We start from the raw sequence: 22,064 nt of genomic DNA on the forward strand, positions 1-22,064 counted from the left end.
ATATATGGTCGAAAAAAGAATCTCAATTATTCTAGTTGGTTGGTGTAAGTGACATCGTTGTGTTACAATCCAACATTACGTATGTCGATAAAAGAAAGTCAAAAAGTTTCACATTAGTCTGTAATTTTTGGGGTTGAATAGTCTGTTTTCTACTACCTTCAGAAAAAGCCAAACTTGTGTGCTTGCTCTTTTTTTTTCTTCTAATTTGTTGATCCATCTTTTTGTTTTGATTTTGTGTTGTCCCATTCTAAATTAAGCAAAGACAAGGGAGGGAACAGCTCATGTGGAGGATTGAGCTCATTAATTAAACTTTATAATAGTTCATGCATTCTAGTTCTGAATTTGTGGTTTACAATATCCTTTTCATAATAATTAGCATACAACAAAACTCAATGATTGTTTCTCATCAAATACCACTCTCTATTCTATGGTCATTGATATTAAGCATTGCAAGTTTTAAAATGGGCCTAAAAGCATATCCAATTCACATTGATGGGCTTCATGAATTAAGCGTGATTATACGGCTGTGCCTTTGTTTGATTGAGGCAATGATCATATTCATAGTCATACTCATAGATATGAGTTTGGTATATTCGTTGTGACCAAAATAATGATGCGTCAAGTCTCTAGTGTTTCCTCCAGTGATAATTTTTTTGTTTGTTTGGACAAAAGCATCTTCGTATCGCATATTCTATAGCACACCACTGATTCATTTAGAGACATATGTCATCTTTCTTTTTGCCAATTGTCAAATAGAATCAGCCAATGTAAGTAGAGATGTCATGCAAAAAAAAAAAAATGTTCTTAAAAAAAAAAAACTGTTATAGAAGATCTTTCATAATTCATCTAATGAAATTGCTTCACATAAATTTTATAAAATCTTTAAACCGAACCCTCTGGACCAAGAGAAGGCAAATGATTTGGGGTGGGTATTGAAGGCTTTGAAGAGGTGCTTATTTGCTGTCGAGGTCTATTAATGTAAACGTATTATGGTCTCTACAACCCCACGAAGAGGTTGTTCACACAAACTTTAGATTTTCCGATTACGCCTTCTCGCAAACCTTCGTTTCACACTTATTTGAATTTTATATCATACAATACAATAATGCAGTTCGATTAAGCATTCTTGGCAAACATACATATTTAGATACCCAATTATATATTTTATAACTAGTGAAATTTAACGTAAATAATTTAGTCCATACCGTAAACAAACGTATTTTGTTCCATATAATATTGCGAATTAATAATTTCACATCTCATGTGGTTGTCTCCTTCATTGTCAATTGTCACTACCTCAGGAAGCCGATCTTGTTTTTTTTTCACGTGTTTTTTTTTTTGGTCTTTGGAAATTAAAGGCAAAAAATATTTAAAAAAAAAAACAAGAAATAGAAACTTGACAAAAACAAGAGCTAGAAAGGACAACAAGATAATTTTCGATATTTCGAAGCCTATATAATCCTCCTTTTAGAGGCGCATTGAGAGAGCTTTCGTATTAGGTGTGATTTGTGGATTTCTCATCTTCATTGGTTTCATCGAAACATTCGATTAAGACCAGGTTTGTCTCTCTGTCTACAAAAAGCATTGCTACTGCAATTTGTTTTCTTTGGGTCTTTCGTCTTCTTGTAATTAAATTAATTACTGGGCTCTGTTCTTGAGTCATTTTGTTAGCTCTTCTTAATCGTGCTTTGTTTCTTCCCAGTTAGATCTCTATGTAATTAAAACTCCGTTAATTGCTGTTAGTGTTTTTTATTGTCGTGATCACTTACTCAAGAGTTTACTTTTACTCTGTCTTGTCTTTTTAGGGTTTTATTATTCTGATTCAGTATCAAAAATTTTAGATCTTTTTAATCACCAAAATTAGTGTATGCTAATTATAGAATTAACATTTTGATTTCTTCAGAATATGGCTACGTCTACCTCTCACCAATCAATCGTTTCGTTTGCTTCACACCGGTCGTCTTCTTCTTCTTCTTCCACAATCTCTCAGTGTTTATTACGAGAGCCTCTGTTGAATCTGCCAATCTGTAAAGGATTCAAGATCTATTCTTCACTGAGTTATAATAATCATACCACCTCGAAAAAGAGAAACTTTTGCAAGATTGAAGCTATGGCTTCTTCTCAGACTGAGACATCTGTTTCTTCTTATAACAACAACAATCTCTTGTCTCCTTCCAAGAACTTACCTGACCTTTCCAAGAAAAAATCAAGTATCTTTCTTTTTGCTCTGCTTTTGGCTTCCTCTCAAGTTTCATTAAGAAACATTTATCTGAAACCAAGTTTTTAATGTGTTTTTAGATGAAGCAGCTTTGATATTGATTAGGCATGGAGAATCTTTGTGGAATGAGAAGAATCTTTTTACGGGTTGTGTTGATGTGCCATTGACAGAGAAAGGTGTTGAAGAAGCTATTGAAGCAGGGAAGAGAATTAGTAACATACCTGTTGATGTTATCTTTACATCTTCTCTTATCCGTGCTCAGATGACTGCAATGCTTGCTATGATTCAGCACCGTCGTAAGAAGGTATGTGTAGGAAAACCAAACCAAAACCAGGCTCAGCATGTTTGTCTTTTGGGGGTTTGTAACTGATAAGTGGATCAAACTCATTTAGGTTCCTATCATCTTGCACGATGAAAGCGAACAGGCGAAAACTTGGAGTCAAGTCTTTAGTGATGAAACTAAAAACCAATCTATTCCTGTCATACCCGCTTGGCAGCTCAATGAAAGAATGTAAAACATATCTACCAAACGTATCTGAGCTTTGAAACCGATAAAATCTGGTGTCTGACGTTTTTTTGGATATATTAGGTATGGAGAATTGCAAGGTCTTAATAAGCAAGAAACAGCGGAAAGATATGGGAAACAGCAAGTTCACGAATGGCGTAGGAGTTATGATATCCCACCTCCCAAGGGTGAGAGCTTGGAGATGTGTGCTGAGAGAGCAGTGGCTTATTTTCAGGACAATGTAATGAACAATCTCATTCTAACTCTTCTTTCTTAGTTTCATTCACTTACTAACTTCAGATATCGAATTTGCAGATTGAACCAAAGCTTGCAGCTGGAAAGAACGTAATGATAGCTGCTCATGGGAACTCGTTGCGGTCTATCATAATGTATCTTGACAAATTGACTTGCCAAGAGGTTGTGACAAAAAGACTGGTTTCATCTTCATTCTTGATCATTGGTTTTTGCGGTTTGGTGAATAACTGAAATTTCTCTCTGTGTGTTTTGGTTTGTAGGTGATAAGTCTAGAGCTATCAACCGGTATACCACTTCTCTACATCTTCAAAGAAGGTAAATTCATGAAGAGAGGAAGCCCTGTTGGTCCAACAGAAGCTGGTGTCTATGCTTACACCAAGGTTAGGCATCATTTCTCTCTTTCTTCATCTATTTAGATTTCTTTGTTTCAATTGGTTTTGAGTGTTTCCTTTGCTTGCAGAGTTTGGCTCAATACAGACAGAAGCTAGAGGAGGACAGTGAAGTAATCTGTTCCTGAAGTTTAACAAGAAAGATTGGTTCTTGATCTACTCAACTCAAGCTTAGGACCTTAGAGGCGTTTACAAAGAATATAGATTTTATTATTTCTTCTTGGTTCTTCTTCATTCATATGTGACATATCCACTGTTATCTGAAGGAGCAATGTTCAAAACGTCACTGTTCCTTCTTACAAGCCTCGCACTTGTTGATGTTGACTTTGTTATTGTTGCCTAACTGTTTAAGCAAACAAGTATTATTCTGTGATACATTTAAAATATGCAGTTTTACTGGTCTTAATTGCATAACAACAAAAACGTTTGTAGCTCCAGCTTAGTAATTTGATGGGTTAAGTATTAGCTTCAGAAGCTTCTTATGGTTCATGCTTCAGGCTTAAGGTTTCTGTTGTATCCAAAGGAGATTGCAAAGTTCCGTTCTTGATCTTCTCATCTTCGTTGTCCTCCAAATGCTTATTCTCAGAGTCTGAAGCTTCAGAATCTGAGTTGCTCAAATGAGCTGAGGCTGATGACACCACTGTAGTGCTTCCAAAGAACTTCAAATCATCTCCTCTCATTTTCTCCGCATATTTCTCAAAACTGAAACCCGCATCGCTGTTTTTGCCACCAAATGCAACCTCAAGTTGCTCAATATCGAAGAGATCCTCAAGAAGCTTTTTGCTGAGGTTATCATCTGAGTAGACAAATTTCACCTTGTTGCATGTCTTTGGCTCTAGAAACGGTTTCACCATCTGCATATTCACAATTTCCTCTACTAATGTCAACAAGCTTCATGATACTTAAAGATTTGCATTATAGGGCAGAGAGACATTTTCATACTAACCTTATAGAAGGGTTCAAAAATCTTAGGCGGGTTGTATAGTATGGCCATGCCTAAACGTTCAGGGTAATGTTCTTGTAACACATGAGCGGTTTCTCTAGAGACTTTCAAAGATATATGCGACATGTTGAAACCGTGAAAATCGATAAGCCAAACCATTTGTTCTTGGTTATCCGATAGATTCAAGATTGCATTTTCCATACAGTACACCAAGAATCTAATCTGCCCTTTATAAGATTTTGTATTCTGTAGTGTAAAACCAAAACGTGGTATCAATAGAAAAGTATTAGAGAGAATCATTTGAAAGGAAATGAAGATAAGAAACCATACCTGTGAACTTGGTTTCATAACCAGAACTGTTCTTCCATACTTGTCAGTATAATTAGCTCGGTATATTTTCCCGGTCTCAGCTTCTCTTGCAATCTCCTCCTACAACCATTTCACATAACAAGAAGATATTAGAACAATTTGTATAAACTGATTGGATATTTACTGAAGTTAAGAATACATTACCCATCGAATCTCCTCAGGTTTGTACTGAGTCCTCCATTTCAAGGTTTCTTTAAGCATTTTAGTTGCTTTCTTGACATGGCCATTGCGTGCGGCTAAATAACGAGTAATGGCAGCATCTGTACAAAACTCAGATGACTTCTCAGGCAATGTCCCTAGTAATGTCCTCACTTCATTTATCTATATTGTTCAAAAGTACACAATCTCTATACCATCAACATGCAATATAATATTTGATTCACACATCAAAAAATAACATCATCACAGAGCAAGTATAATAACCTTGCTTAGATAATCCTCTGGTTTTGTTGAATCAGAACTCATATCTTGCTAAAATTCAAGAAAGCTGCAACCAAAATTGATTAGAAAAAAGAAAAAAAAAAGTCATAATATAGAGATTTTATACTGCAAAAACAAGGATGATACAATAATCAATGCATAAAATAGAGGTAGATTTTACCCGTCGTTAAGAAGTTAATTAAGCTATAATACGATGTTAATTAGAATTAGAACGAAGTACTTGTTTTGATCAAATACAATCGAATTAGAGACAGCAGAATCAAGCGTTACGCAAGACAACTATAATTAACATCTGAACTTGATCTTACTCCAAGATAGTTTAGAATCAAGAAATCAAAAAGTTAAAGAACATAAACTTACCTGGAAAAAAAGAAAAAGAATTTAGAGCGGATGATCAGCGATGAGATCTGGTCGAATGGGTCAAACTCAAAGCCTAGATATGGTAGTAGCGCATAAATTGAGACCGAGAGAAGTCTTAAGTTTCGGTCTAGAAGAATCAAAAGTCTCGTTGTAAGAAAAGTAGTAGTAGTAGTAGATGGATTTTTTTTTCAGGGCGGCTACGAGACAATGTGATGATGAAAGAGCTCAATGACACGTGACGCGCGACTGAGGAAAGATACAGACACCTTTTCAAGATTCTGTTTCTTGATCTAGAGCGTGGACTTACTGAACTGGACCGGGGAATTATAAAACCCGGTTTGACTTCTACTTGATTTAATATTTGGTTGTGTAATAAATGTGAATGTGATGGTCAAATTGCTCTCTGACATTACATACCAACCATGTTTGTAAAGTCATGCCAACTTCACTAATCAGATAATCACTATACCCCAAATAGGAAAATTTTATTGGGTTAGTTAAGCATTTTGTTATTTATGAACTTTGGATTAATCAAGCTGTTACACTATTTTCTAATCTCCAAAGATTTAATGGGCCTAATCTTGTAGCCCATTCAGACGACCATCTTCTAGTTGAGATTGTTAACGGATGTATTTTATATATTTCCTGATCATCATATAATCAATGATCCAACCATAATCTAACACCATATACAGTAGTTAACAGAGGATACCATTAGCACGAATTTGCTATTCAGTTTCATTTATCTGTCACATCATTCTATGTTTAATTTATTATTGTTAGATTTTAAAGATACAAAATGATAAGATCGACCTACAAATGTCATCGGTTACAAATAGACGAGGATGGTTAGGTGAATGACAAAAGTTATGAAAAGCAACAAGTGTTGGCTACAAAAGTAAAAGTGTCAAACCTCTTTTTTATGCCGAAGCTCAGTATATCAAGGAAATGTGCACTTGCGATGTGCTGCGTTAGCAAACTAACAATTAAACATCACGTCCTTTTATTTCGGACCACGTTATCTATACTGACATGTAATTAGATGCAAACCCACTATACTGACATAAATAAACTTTCATATGAATATAACAGTTTGTATATTTTTAAACACGTAAATCAATTTTATAGTATAGGACTACTTCGAAATTCTTCGAAACACGTATCAAACGCACATCCTTGAGAACTTTTGCAACCATTTCGTCCAAGAAACATACGACCTAGCTAACCAAGCTTTTAATTTTAGTTATCCACATTACTTTCATTTTCCATTTGTAGTATTTATCAATTTTATAAGTATAATAGTATGCAGACGATATGAACTGGACCATATGTCATGCAGAAACGAACGGAGACAATTCACCTAAAATTCACATGCAAATTCCTCTTTCCCTCATGAAACAACGGGCAGCTGCTCTGAAAACAACGTCACCCTCTTTTCCATATTACAAAAACCAAAACAAAAAATAAAGTCATTTATTTAGTAATATAGTTTTTTTTGTTGTGTAAATTTCACTTCACCCCATAGAGGCATAGACACACATTTTCACATGCATTTGTATTTTACCAACTTGTCTACTAGTTAGTACTAGTTCATATGTTATTTATTTAGGTGAGAAAAATAGCAAGATCTTTCAAAGTTGAAGAGGCCGAGACATCATAAGTGAAGCTTAACAGTACAAAATAGACCTTTGATCGTGGAAATATATGTGGCAGATTCTTAATGGTCGTTTGACTTCAACAGATATAACTGGTGACGCGTTTGACGGAAACCGCGTTAAGAGCATTAAAACGCAAAAGTTCAGTACCAAAAGCAAAAAGTTCCAATCGGATCCACTTACTTTGACCGATTAGTCACAAATCGGATCTACTTTTTTTTTAACTTTAATCAGAATCTCTCTCTTTTTTTTTCCTTTTATATTGCATGTATTACTTGATTTAGATGCAATGAATCTTATATATCAAACGACTACTTATAGACAAGTTAAGGAATAATTTAAAAATGTCAGTCATTTCATTTTACCCCAAAAAAATTGTCAGAGAGAGAACTTGAGAGAGAGAGTACAGTATCATTTGATTAAAAATAGGTAGGGCAAAAAGCTGTCAGTTATTAAGACAACTAAGACTTGAGTAATGATTTTGCAGTTGACTATTTTCATTTCCCCCCTGTGGACACGCTCGCCAGGTTTTGGATTAGTATGAAATTTATGCGTAGGAGATCTTGTTGCTTTTCCTTTTTCCATGCGTAGGTAGGAGATTATTAATATTTCACTTTTTATTTTTCCTGTTACCATTTTTTATTATTTATATAGAGCTATAGCTAATTTATTTAAGCAAAAAAAGAGTTCAAAGATAATGGTGTGCTAAACTGATTGTCAATATCTCGACAAAATCATATATGAGTGGCTTCTTGGTTCAAAGTTCAAACTCGTAGAAATGAAAAAATATATACAACGAAGTAAGAACAATAGCTCTTAGACAAGTCATTACATGTACGCAGTAGATGCAATGTTCAAAAAAGCAAGCAAGAACAAAATAATAATAATAATATATGTAAAAGACAGTACAGTACTAATCAGCATCGTAATGGTGAAACTGGCGACACGCACACGAGCCATCCACATGGGTGCCTGCCTCCTTCTGCGCGTCTTCTCCTATACTGTTTATTTTTATATTGTTTATTTTTTATCTTCTCCATTTTTGTTTCGGAAGTTTTACTGTTTCGGTTTAAACCTGTAGAAATGATGTAATAACAATATTTTGCGGCGTTTCTATTTTTTGTTTTTTTTGGTGTAATAACGTTTCAAATTTCAGACTACTCTTTCGATCGAATCAGACTCGACCACGAACCGTGAAAACATAAGAGAATTTAGATCGGATATAGAGCTTGTATATATGAACTGGTTGATCTTAGTTCTGTTTATAGTCAACTTCTTGTTTTTTACTTTTTTTGCAAATTTAAACGATTGATCATAATTATATATACATATTATTGTTGGAACTGCTATTTAAATATGAAACCATAGTATTACTCTTTTTAAAATTTGGGTCATTGCAAATTACGGCAACGCAGTCTCTCAACTTTGCAATTTACGTCACGATTACACGAAGCAATAAATTAAGCTGCGCGACGACTCATCATAGTATCGTATGATGATGAAATATGTGATATTAAGTACAAATGGATGATTAAATTAATATAGGTTAATGGACATATGAGAAGTTCTCAGCCATTCATTCAAACCCTCTAGAGGCTTCTTTTTAAAAAAAAAATTGTATGATAAATTATCTTAATAAAAAGTCTAAACCACCCATTAACATGATCATCATCATTACATTGAGAGCCAAAATTATTGCTTAACAATCATGAAGTCTACGTGCGTGTCTCCTGATAATTTTCTTTATTTCCGGCTTTATATGTATACTCATACTATTAATTTGGATTATCTCAGTTCCAATTTTTTTTAGAAGTTTTATTGTTTTACTTTGTTTGCTTTTCTTGAGTTTCTATACCAAATTTTAATTTAATTTAATATGTCGACTAGAGTTTTTTCTTAAGTATTATTGTATTTTCTTCTTGTTTAATTAACACATCGTTGATTAATTAGACGTCCTCATAAGAAAAAAAAATCGATATTTAAATAGTTGTGGCCGTTTAGATAGGCGTTGAAATGTCTAAACAATGGATTAACCAAAAAAAAAAGTTAAAACTAATCTCTAAAATTTATGGAGTTGTGCACATCCACTACGTTTTGAATTGAATAAGAGACAAGTTAAAATCCTACGCACACGGAAGAAAAGAAACGTCCCGTAAAGGAGGTGTCAATGTTTTGTAATGATCGAAGAAATGATTTTCCATAAAACTACCAATGTTTGTAGAATTAAAACACTTCGAAAATAGAAAATCCTTGTACAGTAGAATCATTTTAACTTGTAAAAGTTAGCTTTTGTAAAACGAAACTTGTAGAATTCAATTCAACGACTCGTCTAGTTAGCTCAACTAAAAATATTATCTCCATCAGACGAATTAGTTTTAGGAGATCAAATTGAATAGTATATATATACTTATTTAAGAAAACATGGATGAGGTTACTGTAATTCAGTAATTCATACGAGGTTATTATTATTATTTAAATTTTGCCAACATGCAACAATCTTTAAGAAAAGTATCCGATGTATGTTACAAAAGAACAAAAACAAAATTATTAGACGTATTTCAGATTAATTTTTTTAATTTGAGAAATACGAGGAGGAGATACAAAAAAAAAAAAAAAAAAATAGTGATGATATTACACGCCAGGCCTCCTATATAAACAAGAGCCAAGCTGAAGAGATAAGTGTGTATCATCGGTGAGGCTGAGAGTTATTCACTTACAAATAAAAAAAACCAAACACTTGGGTGTCTTCTTCCTAAAAAAGTTTTTCTTCTTTCTGATTTTCTCCTGAACTTTTTATTCTTTGCAAATCCACCCCTTAGATCTGTTCTTTGATTTCTTTCTGTTTGTAATCTGTCTTTGAATAGTTTTGATTTTTACTTGTTTACACAACAAATCAAACTCTTGAAACTGTTTTATAATTAAAAAAGCCAGGTATTTTCTGAAAGAGATCAATCTTTTTTATTTTTGATCTTCTTCTTCTTCTTTTCTTTGTAGATTGAATCGTTTGTGTGGGTATTTTTTAAATTCCCTCCTCTCAAATCTACACAGAGGTTGTTTATTTTTAAACCTCTCTAGAAAAACCTTGTTCTTTACTTTTTACAAGAACCAGGAGTTTTTTTTTTGTTTTTTTTTACTACAAAGCTAGCTTCTAAAAATATATATAAATGGCAACTTCTATGGATTTTTACAGTATCAGTAACACAACGTTTCACCAATCTGATCCATTCGGCGGTGAATTAATGGAAGCGCTTTTACCTTTTATCAAAAGCCCTTCCGAAAACGATTCATCCGCGTTTGCGTTCTCCACCGTACCCACTCCGATTCCATCATACCGGTCTGATCTCCACCAAAACCACCATCTTAGTCCTAAACCGGTTTCGATGAAACAAACCGGAGCTTCGTTGCCTAAACCGATGAAGCTATACAGAGGAGTGAGACAACGTCACTGGGGTAAATGGGTGGCGGAGATCCGTTTGCCTAGGAACCGAACTCGTCTCTGGCTCGGAACCTTCGATACGGCGGAGGAAGCTGCTTTGGCTTACGACAAAGCTGCGTTTAAGCTGCGCGGCGATTTCGCCCGGCTTAATTTCCCTAACCTCCGCCACAACGGATCCAACATCGGCGAGTATCAGCCTCTTCAGTCCTCCGTCGACGCTAAACTCGAAGCTATCTGTCAAAACTTAGCCGAGACGACGCAAAAACAGAAACAGGTGAAATCTACGAAGAAGGCTACTTCTCGGAGACGTTCGTCGTCAACCGTCGCCGTGAAACAAACGGAGGCGGCGGATTCGGGAGTGAAATCGGAGGATTACTCCAGCGCTGGATCTTCGCCGACGTTGACGGAGAGCTACGGATCTGGTGGATCTTCTTCGCCGTTGTCGGATCTGACGTTCGGTGATGCGGAGGAGGAGATTCATCCGCCGTGGAACGAGAACTTTGCGTTGGAGAAGTATCCGTCGTACGAGATCGATTGGGATTCGATTCTTCAGTCTTCTTCTTCTTCTTCGAGTCTTGTAAATTAGTTGATGCCGTAGGGGTATTTTAGGGAATTTAGAGGTCTCTATTATGGAAGTTTTTGGTCATTGCAGGGACTTTTTTATTATTAGGGGGCTTTTATGTTAATATTAATAAGTTGACGTACGTTATTGTAATTATTGTTAATCTCTGCGTCGGTCTGAGCTGGGTTTTTTGTCATGCTTCGACCGTGCGAGTTTTTTTTTTTTTTTTTTTTTTTAATGTAATTTTTTTATTTTAATATATTCTGTAGTTTTAAAAAATCGTTGTGTTAATTCGAAGTTTTTCTTATTAGCTTAAATTTATCTAAAATTGGCGCAAAGAAAAAAATACACCTTTTTAACTTTTTAGTAACCAAGTGACGATGGTTTGGTATAAGCCAAATAAGGTGATCTCCAATGTGGAAAAAATATCGATTAGAAAACTACTATATTTTTGGTTGATAGTGAAATGAAAAATTTACGGAGAGGCACGCATGCTCACTCACAAGTTATATATAAACCCTTAGGTGACCATGAAAGGCTAGATTTATTATGAATACGTATAATCTTTTATTCTCTTATTAATTTCAACTATGGCCTTGATTGGTAGTGTATATAAGTGAGCATATAGATTTTAGAAATCCAATCATGTTTTGTTTAGAAATCATAAAAGGAGCATAAAAGGTTTTTAAATGCTCTATAGCCCAATGCTCCTAAATAAAGCATTTCCCAAGCATAATGGTTTTAAAGTTATTAAAATACAATTTTATCCTCATTAATCACCTAGAGTTTACTATAAATTCACAATAATATTTTTTACCTAACCCTAAAGAAAACGCATCAGAGAAAAGTCTGCAGCAGCAAACCTCAGCAAACCTCGTAAGTTGAAAAGCAATTTTTCCATTTTTTTAATCTTATAGCCAAATTTCTTGTGTATATTCATATATGATGCAAAGGGTACGAAGATGTCTTGTTGTTTTTCTTGAAGATGATGGTTTTCATTGTTTCTCATCTATTATTACCTTTTTGTTTTTTAATGCAACGTCTCACAACATTTTTTGTCAAAGCCAGAAATATAACATATAATAATATTGTAAACAGTTTCAACATGTCGAATCAAGAAGAACGTGTGCAACCAACAAGCAAGGTATGAGTATATATGTTTTACGTACATGTTGATATTTTTTTGGTTTGTGTGGTGGTTGAGATTATGTTTTATATGTTTTTATGCTTACAAACTATTTTTCGTATGATTTGTTTCATTTATTTTAATATTCATAAGTTATTGTTTCATTTGATATTATGTTTATAAGATGTTTTAATTTGTTTTTCAAAATAAGTATTTTAAACTATTTCATTAGCAACAAAATCTATATTTGTATATTTAAAATGTCTAATTTTGTAATTTTATGTCTAAATGCTAACAGATGTACCAATCACATATCATTGTTAATATATTAATAGCATACAGCTTATGCAGCATACTGCTCATGCTGCATAATGCTAATGCTCCACTAACAGTTGTTCCAATCAAGGCCTATGAGATATGCTGCAAATAAGTTCTCATAGTAACAACAAAAATATCCCAATTGCACGAAGGCAAAATGGGACAATATTAAATAATAAACACAATTTGAAAAAAAAAGAAAATCAAAAAACTTTTCTAAAATCTACAGCACATTCAAATGAAGCAGATGAAATAATAATAATAATAATAATAATAATAATAATAATAATAATAATAATAATAATAATAATAATAATAATAATAATAATAATAATAATAAAAGTGCATTCAAAGAAAAAAAAATCATTACAAGAGAAACAATAAAACCTAACTCTAAACTAATATTTGATAAATTAATCATTACTAATACATTAATATTCAATAAATTGATTAAAAAATTTAGTCCCAAGTTAGAACAATATAAAATTTACATCATTGATAAAATAATAAGATAATAATTTCTTTTTGAGAAAACTATAAATTTAAACAAAAAATTCTTATTTTAATTAAAATTAAAAAAACGATAAGTATTATGATTCCAATATTATTAATTTGTGAAGATGTACCAACAACGACTCAGATTTTTAAAGCTAAACTTAACAAACTTAAAACTAGGAAGTGTTGCTTAGACCGTAAATGAGGTAGCATCCTGAATCTATTTTAGTGTCTTTTTACCCATTGCTTAAAGCTAATCTAAGAAATCACTAACTCTAATGATCACTAAACGTAGACACTAAAAAGAAAAGGCCAGCTCAACAACATCAAACAAGATCGATATATTTAGATTTAATCCAAACTTTTATTACTGCATATACCTGTTACAAGCAGTCAAACATTTATCGTTTTCTTGAAACCCGAGACCGGCTATGGTCAGTCAAACCACAAACCATCTTGATCTTATGATTGTATCCCCATTAGAGAGACCTGCTACGTTTTTGTGTGTTTTAAAACAAAAACAAGCTCAAATTAAACTGAAGAAAACACTCGTTTGAATTGGAAGATACATAATTTTACACTTTGTACGTTGCCTATGAAGAGAGATAGGGAATAGTCAAAGGCAAAAAAGTTCAGATCCTGGAACATGTTACAGTACTACAAAACTCTTTAAATCGGGTGATCACCGCATTTTCGCCAAATACAAACCTAACGTCTAACTGTAAAAAAACCCGTCGTGATGATTCTCCAGTCGCTGATGAAGAAAGTGGAGGATATTAAACAACTCAGTTGAATTTACCAATCTCCATTTTCTTCTTAATTGCTCGTTGTCCATGGTATATGAACGAATCTAGTATTCCCGATACCGTGAAGATACCTGCAAATCAAAAGGTATATATATTTAGTTTCCAATTTGACGATAACATATCACTAGTATGTTTAATGTAACTGAACGGAGAAGAGAGATTATATCCATTACCTCCAACTATAGCACACACATTTGTTAGGAAGTGCAAGAACTCCACATGTTGCTCCTCAAATATCACCTAACAACAATCAAATGAAAATGAGTTTTTGAGACATAGTTTCCATTTGTATTCATTAACATAATACCAAAAAGCTCCAAACAGACCTTAATTGGTGAAAGATCATAGTAAAAGAAAACACCAGGTGGGGATTGCATGCGACCTCCTTCCATGCCCTGGAAATGTTCTGTCACAGAGAACTGCCAAAAAACCAAAACCCATTTGTTACATTTTACATAAAGGAAAGGTCAAGATGTTTAAACAGAGATTTGGTGATTTAGCTTTTACCTGGTTTGACTGAATAGTATTCTGGTGAACATCAGTGTATATGCTGGGTACCACCTGCAATTCCACACCACAATCATTACAGCAACAATTTATAGTACGCAAAAGCTAAAACCGGTGGAGAAAATAAATTGTATTTAAGAATATCCTCATACTTCTCTATCAGCAAATTCAGATAATAATAAGCCATTAAGATCTCACTAATGCCTATTCGAAAACATTTATCTAATGTATTGTGTACCAGGTGAGAATGTTATCGATGGAAATAATGAAAAAATGAGGCATACCTTGATAAAATATTGATATACACCACTCTGTTGCCCCTGATGCCACTGCACACTGAGAGAACCAAGAGAAAGTTTCAGAAGATAAGATGATTGGAAAAGTGATAACAGGCGTGAGTAATGGCTTGGGGAAGAAGTTTTTACCCATCTAGAGGGTTCACTACACCAGGGAAAAAGTCCCCAAAGGCCAATCTGTTGACCGTGTGGCTAATCTGTGTAGAGATATAATGATGTCAGGACCCAATTGAAATATGAGCAACTTTTTAAAAGAGAAATTGAAACAAGAATAAAACTTCATTTACATTGTAGTTGCCTTGCTGGAACAATAACATATCATGAAATTGAAAACCGGATTGATGAAAGCTTTGCCCAGGAATGAAATGAAAGTTCCCAGCAACTTTATTAACTTCCAAGAAACCGTGAACATTACAACCTTCACCTTCTTCGTCTTTGACCTTTTGCACAAAGCCTTCTCTTTTACACTGAGATGGAATGAGTAAGAATTATCATATACTAGATGGAGGGTGGACGAAACGAAAGACCATCCATGCTTTCTTCAGTTACATCAAGTTTTTTTCTTAGGCAAATAGATCCCATTTAAATTTAAACCAATAAGACATCGCTACTTTCTTCAAATCAAGGAACATGATCAACCAAATTTGTTGATATTAAGGGTATGTCAGTATACCTGGTCGATTGATTCAGGGTCTGAGAGGGCCCAACCTTTCTTTCGGTAAGCTTCACGAACTTCCTCACATGAGTTACAACAAGCATCATCCGACTGTGAAGTGTAAGAAATGACATGCAAAGAGGATCAAAAACATTTCACCAATTGAAAATGGGAATAATAAAATCAACACTAGTGAACTCTGTTGGAGATTTTCTACTGCAAGTGAATCACATGTAAGAGAATATTATCGATTTAGGGAAGCTTACCAGTTCGGCTCCAAAACAGGAACCACAATATGTTTCATTGTGTTCCAACCTTCCACCATGTTTCTGTAGTGGTTTCTCAATCTGAAGATGAACAATAGCAATATGGAATCAGAGACATAACAAAGCAAAAAAATACAGAACTTCAACAATTTCCAATCGCTCAAGACTTCTTGCAATGAGATCAGATATAGAACTTGAAAAATGAAAGGTCAAATCCTTTGAAAAAAACCTAACCTTGGTATGACCAATTCCGTCTTGCTTTGCCTCAATGACATTGCCAGAAGAGTCTAATCTTCTTTTAATTATATCATGTCGCTGCAACATAATTCAAAATCAGACAAAGTGTACACACATATCGCAAAAACAAGAATGGAGAAGAACAATCAAGCAGCACATACCACATCAAGGTGCCTCTCTCCACTAATATCCATGGAATCAAGACTAATAATCGAACATTGCAGCGCAGGGAATGTAACATCAAACTGCAAAAAATTGTATATGATAAGTTACTCCTTTACAAAAACTCAAAGCAGTAAGCAAATGAACAAAAATTATACATTAATGCGTAGCTTCTCTCCTCTTGATGTATCAACACGAAGCTGAGTCTCCGTCACCGGATGAATGTAAAGCTCTACACAACAAAAGAAACAAAAACCCACAAAATTAAAACTCAAAACCCAGAAGTAAAAAACAAAACTTTGGAGCTCCAATTCTACAAAGCATCGACCTTTATAGCTTCCCCGGATCAAACTGGATCCAAAGCTACGAAAAAAAAGAAGAGGGGTATACATATAGAAGAATGTAATGAACTTACGAAGCTCCGAGAAGAAGAGAATAAGCATGACGAGAGAAGAGACGAGGGTGATAACACCACCAGAAAGAGTACGCCTGTAGAAATCTTCATTGATTTTAGGGTAAGCGTCCAGATTCCTCAATCTATTCATCACGCCGACCATTCCCTTCCTTAACTCGCCGTTTAGGGTTTGGCTTTAGCTCTCTCTCAAACTAGTACTATTTTGACCAGAGAAGGAGATGATTCAACGGGTTAATCACAATCCCCCTGACCTTCTTTTGACCTTTCAAGGATCTCTACCTCTCTCTATTTTCTCGGAATCTCCTCTCTCTCTCTCTCTCTCTACAAAAAGCTCTTCCCCAAAATAAGCAAGAGAATCACAGAACCTCGCAAACGACGTCGTATAAATTATTTTAAGCTCTTTATTATTTTTTTTAATTCTTTTCTCCAATTTTTGACCTTTTGGGCTCTCATCATCATTTATGGCCCATTTAAAATCCTTTTTTTGTTTTTTTTACCATTTGTAAAAGAGAAAAATATGTTTTTTATTTTATTTTAAATATGAGTAATTATGAAAATGTTAGTCAAACGAATTAGCAGAATCCATTAAATGAGAAAATCTTGTGATACATATTGTTTGATCATCTTCCTTAAAAATTTATGTAGATTTCGTTGAACTTTGATTAATTTTTGTGAATTTTAATGTAATTAATACGTTTCTATTTATTAAAAAAAAAGTCAAAAGTCTGATGCTTTATTTTTCCTCATGCATGAACCATTTAACAGCCACACAACTGGAAAACTCCATATGTATAGGTAAACCCTATATTCAAAGAAATGAGAGGTTTCAATTTAATCTCATTTACTAAATAATGATTTATTCAAAGATATGTATTTCTTTTCTATATTACCAAAAATCTTTACTTTATTAGGAGAATAGATTTCTATATTTATGAAATCATTAACTATCATGCGCATGTCATCTTCTATAAATTAGCTTTTTACTTATATATATATGAGCCTAAAGAGTAGTTTGTGCAACCACTGAGAAAATAGATTATAGCCTCTACCTAGCTAGTGTTTTCGCCACCGCCGAGTTACTCTTATACCTCTCTCAGATCGTTGACATGAAGATTAAGAATGTTACCGGAAAGTTCGAGACTTTGGTCGATTCGTTGAGGGATTTGTCTCCGACACGTATCAGATCTTCCTCCTCTGATGAACTCATAGCATCCGAGAAAGATGACGAGATAAGCTCCTGGATTGTACGTTATTATATTTTGTTTTATTATATGAACTTTATTTTGTTTGGATGACATCTTTCAAATGATGTTCTTGTTTGGAAATTAATTTCTTCTAAGTTTTCCTAATCTAATTTGTATTTGTGTTTAATTCTCTATGTTTCGTATATAATTTACAATTTCCTATATGAATTCCAGTATTTAGAATCTATTAGCTTAGATAATAGATGTTGAATCATCGAGCACCTATATATATATATATATATATATATATATTTGTTTTAATAAATAACAAAAATAAACCAAGCGTTGATGGTTTGATGGTAAAAATAAACCAAGCGTTGATGGTTTGATGGTAAATAATTAGAAGAAAATATATAAATTTTATTTTTTCTATAGGTTCAATATTTACCGTAAACACATTATTTGACTAATCGAAATGATTATGTTTTAGGTTTATTAGAAAAAGGAAAAAAAAAAATCTAAGAATGGGCTATTAATTCCATGACTACACTCTTCATACCTGGTTAATTATATTATGGATTTTAGGCTATTTTGTAATCATTTTATTTTTGGATTTAGGCTCTTCATCCGTCGGCATTGGACATGTTCAACAAAATCATGAGTGATGCAGAAGGCAAACAAATTATCATGTTTCTTGATTACGACGGAACTCTCTCACGAATCACTGAAGATCATGACAAAGCTTACATAACCGACGAGGTTTTTTCTTTCTCTTGATCTTGCTTCATCATGTTATGGTTTGAGTTTAGTTCTTGTGCGCTAATATATATATATATATATATATATATATATATATATTTTGTAGATGCGTGATGTTGTAAAGGAAGTGGCTATACATTTCAAGACTGCGATCATAAGCGGCAGAAGCACAGACAAAGTAAACTCTCCATCAACAATAATATATTTGACTATATTTGAATTTTTCTACGTGCATGTGTATAGATATAGTAAACTGTATAATGTTACATGAGATATGTTTTTGTTTGTTTTTCAGGTTCAGAGTTTTGTGAAACTCGCTGGAATCCACTACGCCGGGAGCCACGGCATGGACATTAAGGGTCCGACAAATACTGATGAGGTTTTTTTATTTATATTTTTGGTCAATTTTCCCGAAATTTGTGAGACAAGATTTGTTGTAATACTATCTGATTAATCGGGTCATTGCAGAGTAATCAAGAAGTCATGTTTCAACCTGCAAGTGACTATTTACCAATGATCGACGAGGTTCCCTTTTGTAGTTTCGTCATCTTTAGTTTGTTTACTTCAATTGTGACGAACTAAAAACGAGAATTTGAATTGTTTACTATACAATTTCAGGTGGTTAATGTTTTAAAGGAAAAAACAAAATGCATCTCTGGAGCTACGGTTGAGAACAACAAGTTTTGTCTATCGGTACATTTTCGTCGGGTTGATGAAAAGGTAGGAAAAAAAAAAAAAGTGTTGTCTGCGATAACGTACTAAATGATGTAACATGTTTGTGCTCCACAGGGATGGGCTGCATTAGCGGAGCAAGTGAGATTGGTTCTCATTGATTATCCGAAGTTGAGACTGACGCATGGCAAAAAGGTAACATTTGACTAGTCACGTAAGTTAAATTTTCAAATGTAATGTATTATTGTATTAAAACGTAACTATTTATCGATAAAAACAGGTGTTAGAACTCCGACCTTCCATCAAATGGGACAAGGGAAAGGCTCTAGAATTTTTGCTAAACTCATTAGGTGTGTGATCTTTTTTTCTTTCTTTTAAGATTTGACTTTCGTAATTCATACTTTTTGTTAATGTTAGATCTGTTAATCTGAAAATATGTTTGGTTAAATTAAAATATAAGATTAGCAGAATCTGAAGATGTGTTACCGGTTTACATTGGGGATGACCGTACTGATGAAGATGCATTCAAGGTACACTAAACCAAAAAATCATCATGCATAGTTGATTAAGGATGTGATATTGACGCCATAAAGCGTATTTATAGGTTTTATGTGAAAGGGGACAAGGTTTTGGGATTGTGGTCTCAAAAACTATAAAGGAGACCTACGCCTCATACTCTCTCAAAGACCCATCTCAGGTATATTCTTTCATGATTTTTAAAAAGATAAAAAAATGTATGAATTGCATATAAGATTTATATACTTCATAGTCACTAGCTATCTACAGTGTTATACTAACTGCAATGTTATAATGTGCGATGCAGGTTAAAGAATTTCTGGAGCGTTTGGTTAAGTGGAAGAAACAAAAACTTGGAGGAGATGAAGAAGAAGTGATTCGTTAGACAGATGAAGTACTTCGTGTGTCTCGTAGCAAACTAAAAGGAGAGACCTTAACTTTTAGATTTTAAATTAAGTTGCTTCAATGAATAATACTGAAAATACTAAACTTGTCATCAATACAGTCTTGTAAAAGTATTTACATGAATTTTCTTCTATAAGATTTAGTGTTTTGGTTCTGGTCATTAGTCATCATCGAATTTTATGTCTCATTGTCATTGGCAATGTTTAAACCAATTTGTGAGACCCGTTTAGGTCCATTAAAGGCCCAGCCCCTTTGTTAAGCAAAAATCCTAAGCGAGTGTGTATATATGTGTACGTATTGTCTTCTTTGTCATAGCCGCTTACAAAGTTTTCGTTCCAACTTCGATCACTCTCTTGTTTCCGTAAATCTGAATCTCAAGTCACCATCACCATTCTCTTTGAGATCAAGTTCCACGTTACGTCAATCCGTAGTCACCGCCGCTTGAGTCACCGTTTGTCTCCGTCGTTCACTTCTCTCACTGGAGTCGAGATCCATCACCGGTGGTTCGTTTGGGTAAGGAAATCCAAACATTAATCTGTTTCCCATCTTCTACAAGTCACTGTGTTAGCTTCTATAATATGTTCCTTCTGTTACAAGTTATCTGAAAGTTTTGGTTGTTGTTTCTGGTTGCTTCTGTCACAAGTCGGTTCGTTGGCATCTGCAAGTTGGGTCGTCTGCTGTTGTTTCTGTTTCCTCCGTCTGCAAGTTAGGTTGTCTGGTTCCTTGGGCATTTCAGGCTAGCCGCTTTCAACTTCTCCATTCCTAGTTTCGTCGTCTTCAATCAGGTGGGGGAGGGATTTGCGGATTCATAACACCTCATTTACACTTTTGTGCATCTGATAAGCGTTAGTTTGAAGTTAGACACTATTGATTGTTGATTGCTAGGTGGTTAGATTAGTAATATTTAAATGTTTTAATGCTTGCTGCATGGTTATATGGTTACGTGAGATGCATGTAGATTATTGGTGTTTTAAGTCGTAAGGGTTGCTGCATGGTAATATGAGGACGTGAGATGCATGTTGCTTGTTAATGTGTTATGTTGTACTTTAGTCTTTGTGTTGAGAAAATTATTAAGAAAATAATTAAAAACGGGAATTGAGAATGTTGGACTGTAATGAACCGATGGGTTCATTATGGGTCATAAACCGCTGACGAGCAGTACGGGAAGAATCGAGCTACGGGCCGTGGTCTTCTAGGAATGAGGTTTGGGAGCCATATAAAGTGTTAATGGCCAAATCTATAATCAAAGTAAAATACTTAATATATTACGAAAAATAATTGTGGTGGTATGTCGTAGTCTTTCACGCAAGTGAAAGCTATATGCTTGTTATCTGATTTTATGCTAGTGTTTGGAAGTTGCGTGAAAGTCTATTTGTGAGGTTATGTTTCGGTGGGCAGTGTTGACCACCTCACTGAGTAATTAATTACTAACTCTCTAATCTTTTCTCTTCAGGTCACGGTAAGAATCTCGAGTAGTTGCACTAGTCGTCTTGCTTTGTGGTGTGTTTTTGGGAACATTGGGTTTATTATTTTTACCGGTTATTCTCTATCTTTCTTTTACGTTCGGATTTCTTTTTATTTATGACATTCTTTTATTTTCTTTTAACAAGACTATTGAAATATTGCATTAAGGTTTTTATTTTAATTAAGGAAGGATTTTCTGGAAATATGAGTAACTTAGTATTTTTATTATATGGATGTGTTTAAAAATAACCTTTTAGTAAGAAAACTAGTGTAGTCCCAAAGGGTTTGGGAGCGGGTCGTGACACAATTGGTCGGAAAATATATTGATTACTAATCAACATGTATGTAAAAAATTATGTGATTCTTTGAGAACAAATTCTTTTAATAATGAAAATAGACTTTTACAGTAAAATCTCTATAAATTAATAATGTTGTGACCAATACACTTTATTAATTTATAGTGAAATTAATAATTATTATTTTATAGTGTAAATTAATAGTAGGTATATTTTTAATTGTTTAAATTTTTAAAAATTATGAATTGACACAATATTTGCAAAAGAAAGTTAGAATTTCGAAGGTTGTAAATTTAATGGTATTGAAATTGAATTTGAAATATTTAAAAAATATTATTGACAATGAATTACA

At 33.8% G+C, this 22,064-nt stretch overlaps 5 protein-coding genes across 9 annotated transcripts; 3 read left to right on the forward strand and 2 right to left on the reverse strand.

The window, feature by feature from the left end:
- The first annotated feature begins 857 nt into the window (after nucleotides 1-857).
- LOC104776338 (2,3-bisphosphoglycerate-dependent phosphoglycerate mutase 1-like) lies at nucleotides 858-3,790 on the forward strand. Of its 2 annotated transcripts, none has more exons than XM_010500379.3 (8): nucleotides 858-1,558; nucleotides 1,904-2,210; nucleotides 2,299-2,522; nucleotides 2,611-2,729; nucleotides 2,808-2,964; nucleotides 3,039-3,140; nucleotides 3,239-3,358; nucleotides 3,439-3,790. In XM_010500379.3, the coding sequence occupies exons 2-8, from the start codon at nucleotides 1,907-1,909 to the stop codon at nucleotides 3,493-3,495; spliced, it is 1,083 nt and encodes a 360-aa protein (XP_010498681.1). In that variant the 5' UTR covers nucleotides 858-1,558; nucleotides 1,904-1,906; the 3' UTR covers nucleotides 3,496-3,790. The 2 variants fall into 2 exon arrangements, with proteins under 2 accessions (XP_010498681.1, XP_087357569.1); XM_087501443.1 differs by having other exon boundaries at nucleotides 1,552-1,714.
- On the reverse strand, nucleotides 3,679-5,803 carry LOC104776337 (uncharacterized). The gene is made up of 6 exons (XM_010500378.3): nucleotides 5,481-5,803; nucleotides 5,103-5,166; nucleotides 4,824-5,000; nucleotides 4,641-4,739; nucleotides 4,314-4,556; nucleotides 3,679-4,221 (listed from the first exon to the last, which is right to left on the reverse strand). The coding sequence occupies exons 2-6, from the start codon at nucleotides 5,142-5,144 to the stop codon at nucleotides 3,847-3,849; spliced, it is 936 nt and encodes a 311-aa protein (XP_010498680.1). The 5' UTR covers nucleotides 5,145-5,166; nucleotides 5,481-5,803; the 3' UTR covers nucleotides 3,679-3,846.
- Nucleotides 5,804-9,785: 3,982 nt separating this feature from the next.
- Nucleotides 9,786-11,286, forward strand: LOC104776339 (ethylene-responsive transcription factor RAP2-13). Its single transcript, XM_010500380.3, has one exon. It carries the CDS (start codon nucleotides 10,300-10,302, stop codon nucleotides 11,155-11,157), a length of 858 nt encoding a protein of 285 aa, XP_010498682.2. The 5' UTR covers nucleotides 9,786-10,299; the 3' UTR covers nucleotides 11,158-11,286.
- Nucleotides 11,287-13,569: 2,283 nt separating this feature from the next.
- Nucleotides 13,570-16,793, reverse strand: LOC104776340 (uncharacterized). The gene is made up of 13 exons (XM_010500381.3): nucleotides 16,417-16,793; nucleotides 16,160-16,233; nucleotides 16,001-16,084; nucleotides 15,837-15,917; nucleotides 15,603-15,683; nucleotides 15,355-15,447; nucleotides 14,969-15,148; nucleotides 14,811-14,878; nucleotides 14,670-14,721; nucleotides 14,386-14,439; nucleotides 14,205-14,297; nucleotides 14,052-14,118; nucleotides 13,570-13,949 (listed from the first exon to the last, which is right to left on the reverse strand). Exons 1-13 carry the CDS (start codon nucleotides 16,556-16,558, stop codon nucleotides 13,858-13,860), a joined length of 1,161 nt encoding a protein of 386 aa, XP_010498683.1. The 5' UTR covers nucleotides 16,559-16,793; the 3' UTR covers nucleotides 13,570-13,857.
- Nucleotides 16,794-17,352: 559 nt separating this feature from the next.
- On the forward strand, nucleotides 17,353-20,112 carry LOC104776341 (putative trehalose-phosphate phosphatase C). Of its 4 annotated transcripts, none has more exons than XR_015590857.1 (11): nucleotides 17,353-17,660; nucleotides 18,219-18,359; nucleotides 18,466-18,537; nucleotides 18,655-18,738; nucleotides 18,828-18,884; nucleotides 18,978-19,079; nucleotides 19,149-19,226; nucleotides 19,312-19,381; nucleotides 19,492-19,561; nucleotides 19,636-19,728; nucleotides 19,855-20,112. XR_015590857.1 is itself a non-coding variant. In XM_087501462.1 (11 exons), the coding sequence occupies exons 1-11, from the start codon at nucleotides 17,523-17,525 to the stop codon at nucleotides 19,930-19,932; spliced, it is 948 nt and encodes a 315-aa protein (XP_087357588.1). In that variant the 5' UTR covers nucleotides 17,396-17,522; the 3' UTR covers nucleotides 19,933-20,112. The 4 variants fall into 4 exon arrangements, 2 of the variants coding, with proteins under 2 accessions (XP_087357588.1, XP_087357581.1); XM_087501462.1 differs by having other exon boundaries at nucleotides 17,396-17,660; nucleotides 18,978-19,052; nucleotides 19,500-19,561; XM_087501455.1 differs by having other exon boundaries at nucleotides 17,397-17,660; nucleotides 19,500-19,561.
- The last annotated feature ends 1,952 nt before the right edge of the window (nucleotides 20,113-22,064 follow it).

This window comes from Camelina sativa, chromosome 3 (genome assembly GCF_030686135.1).
Source record: "Camelina sativa cultivar CO46 ecotype springtype chromosome 3, ASM3068613v1".
NCBI classification, from domain to species: domain Eukaryota; kingdom Viridiplantae; phylum Streptophyta; class Magnoliopsida; order Brassicales; family Brassicaceae; genus Camelina; species Camelina sativa.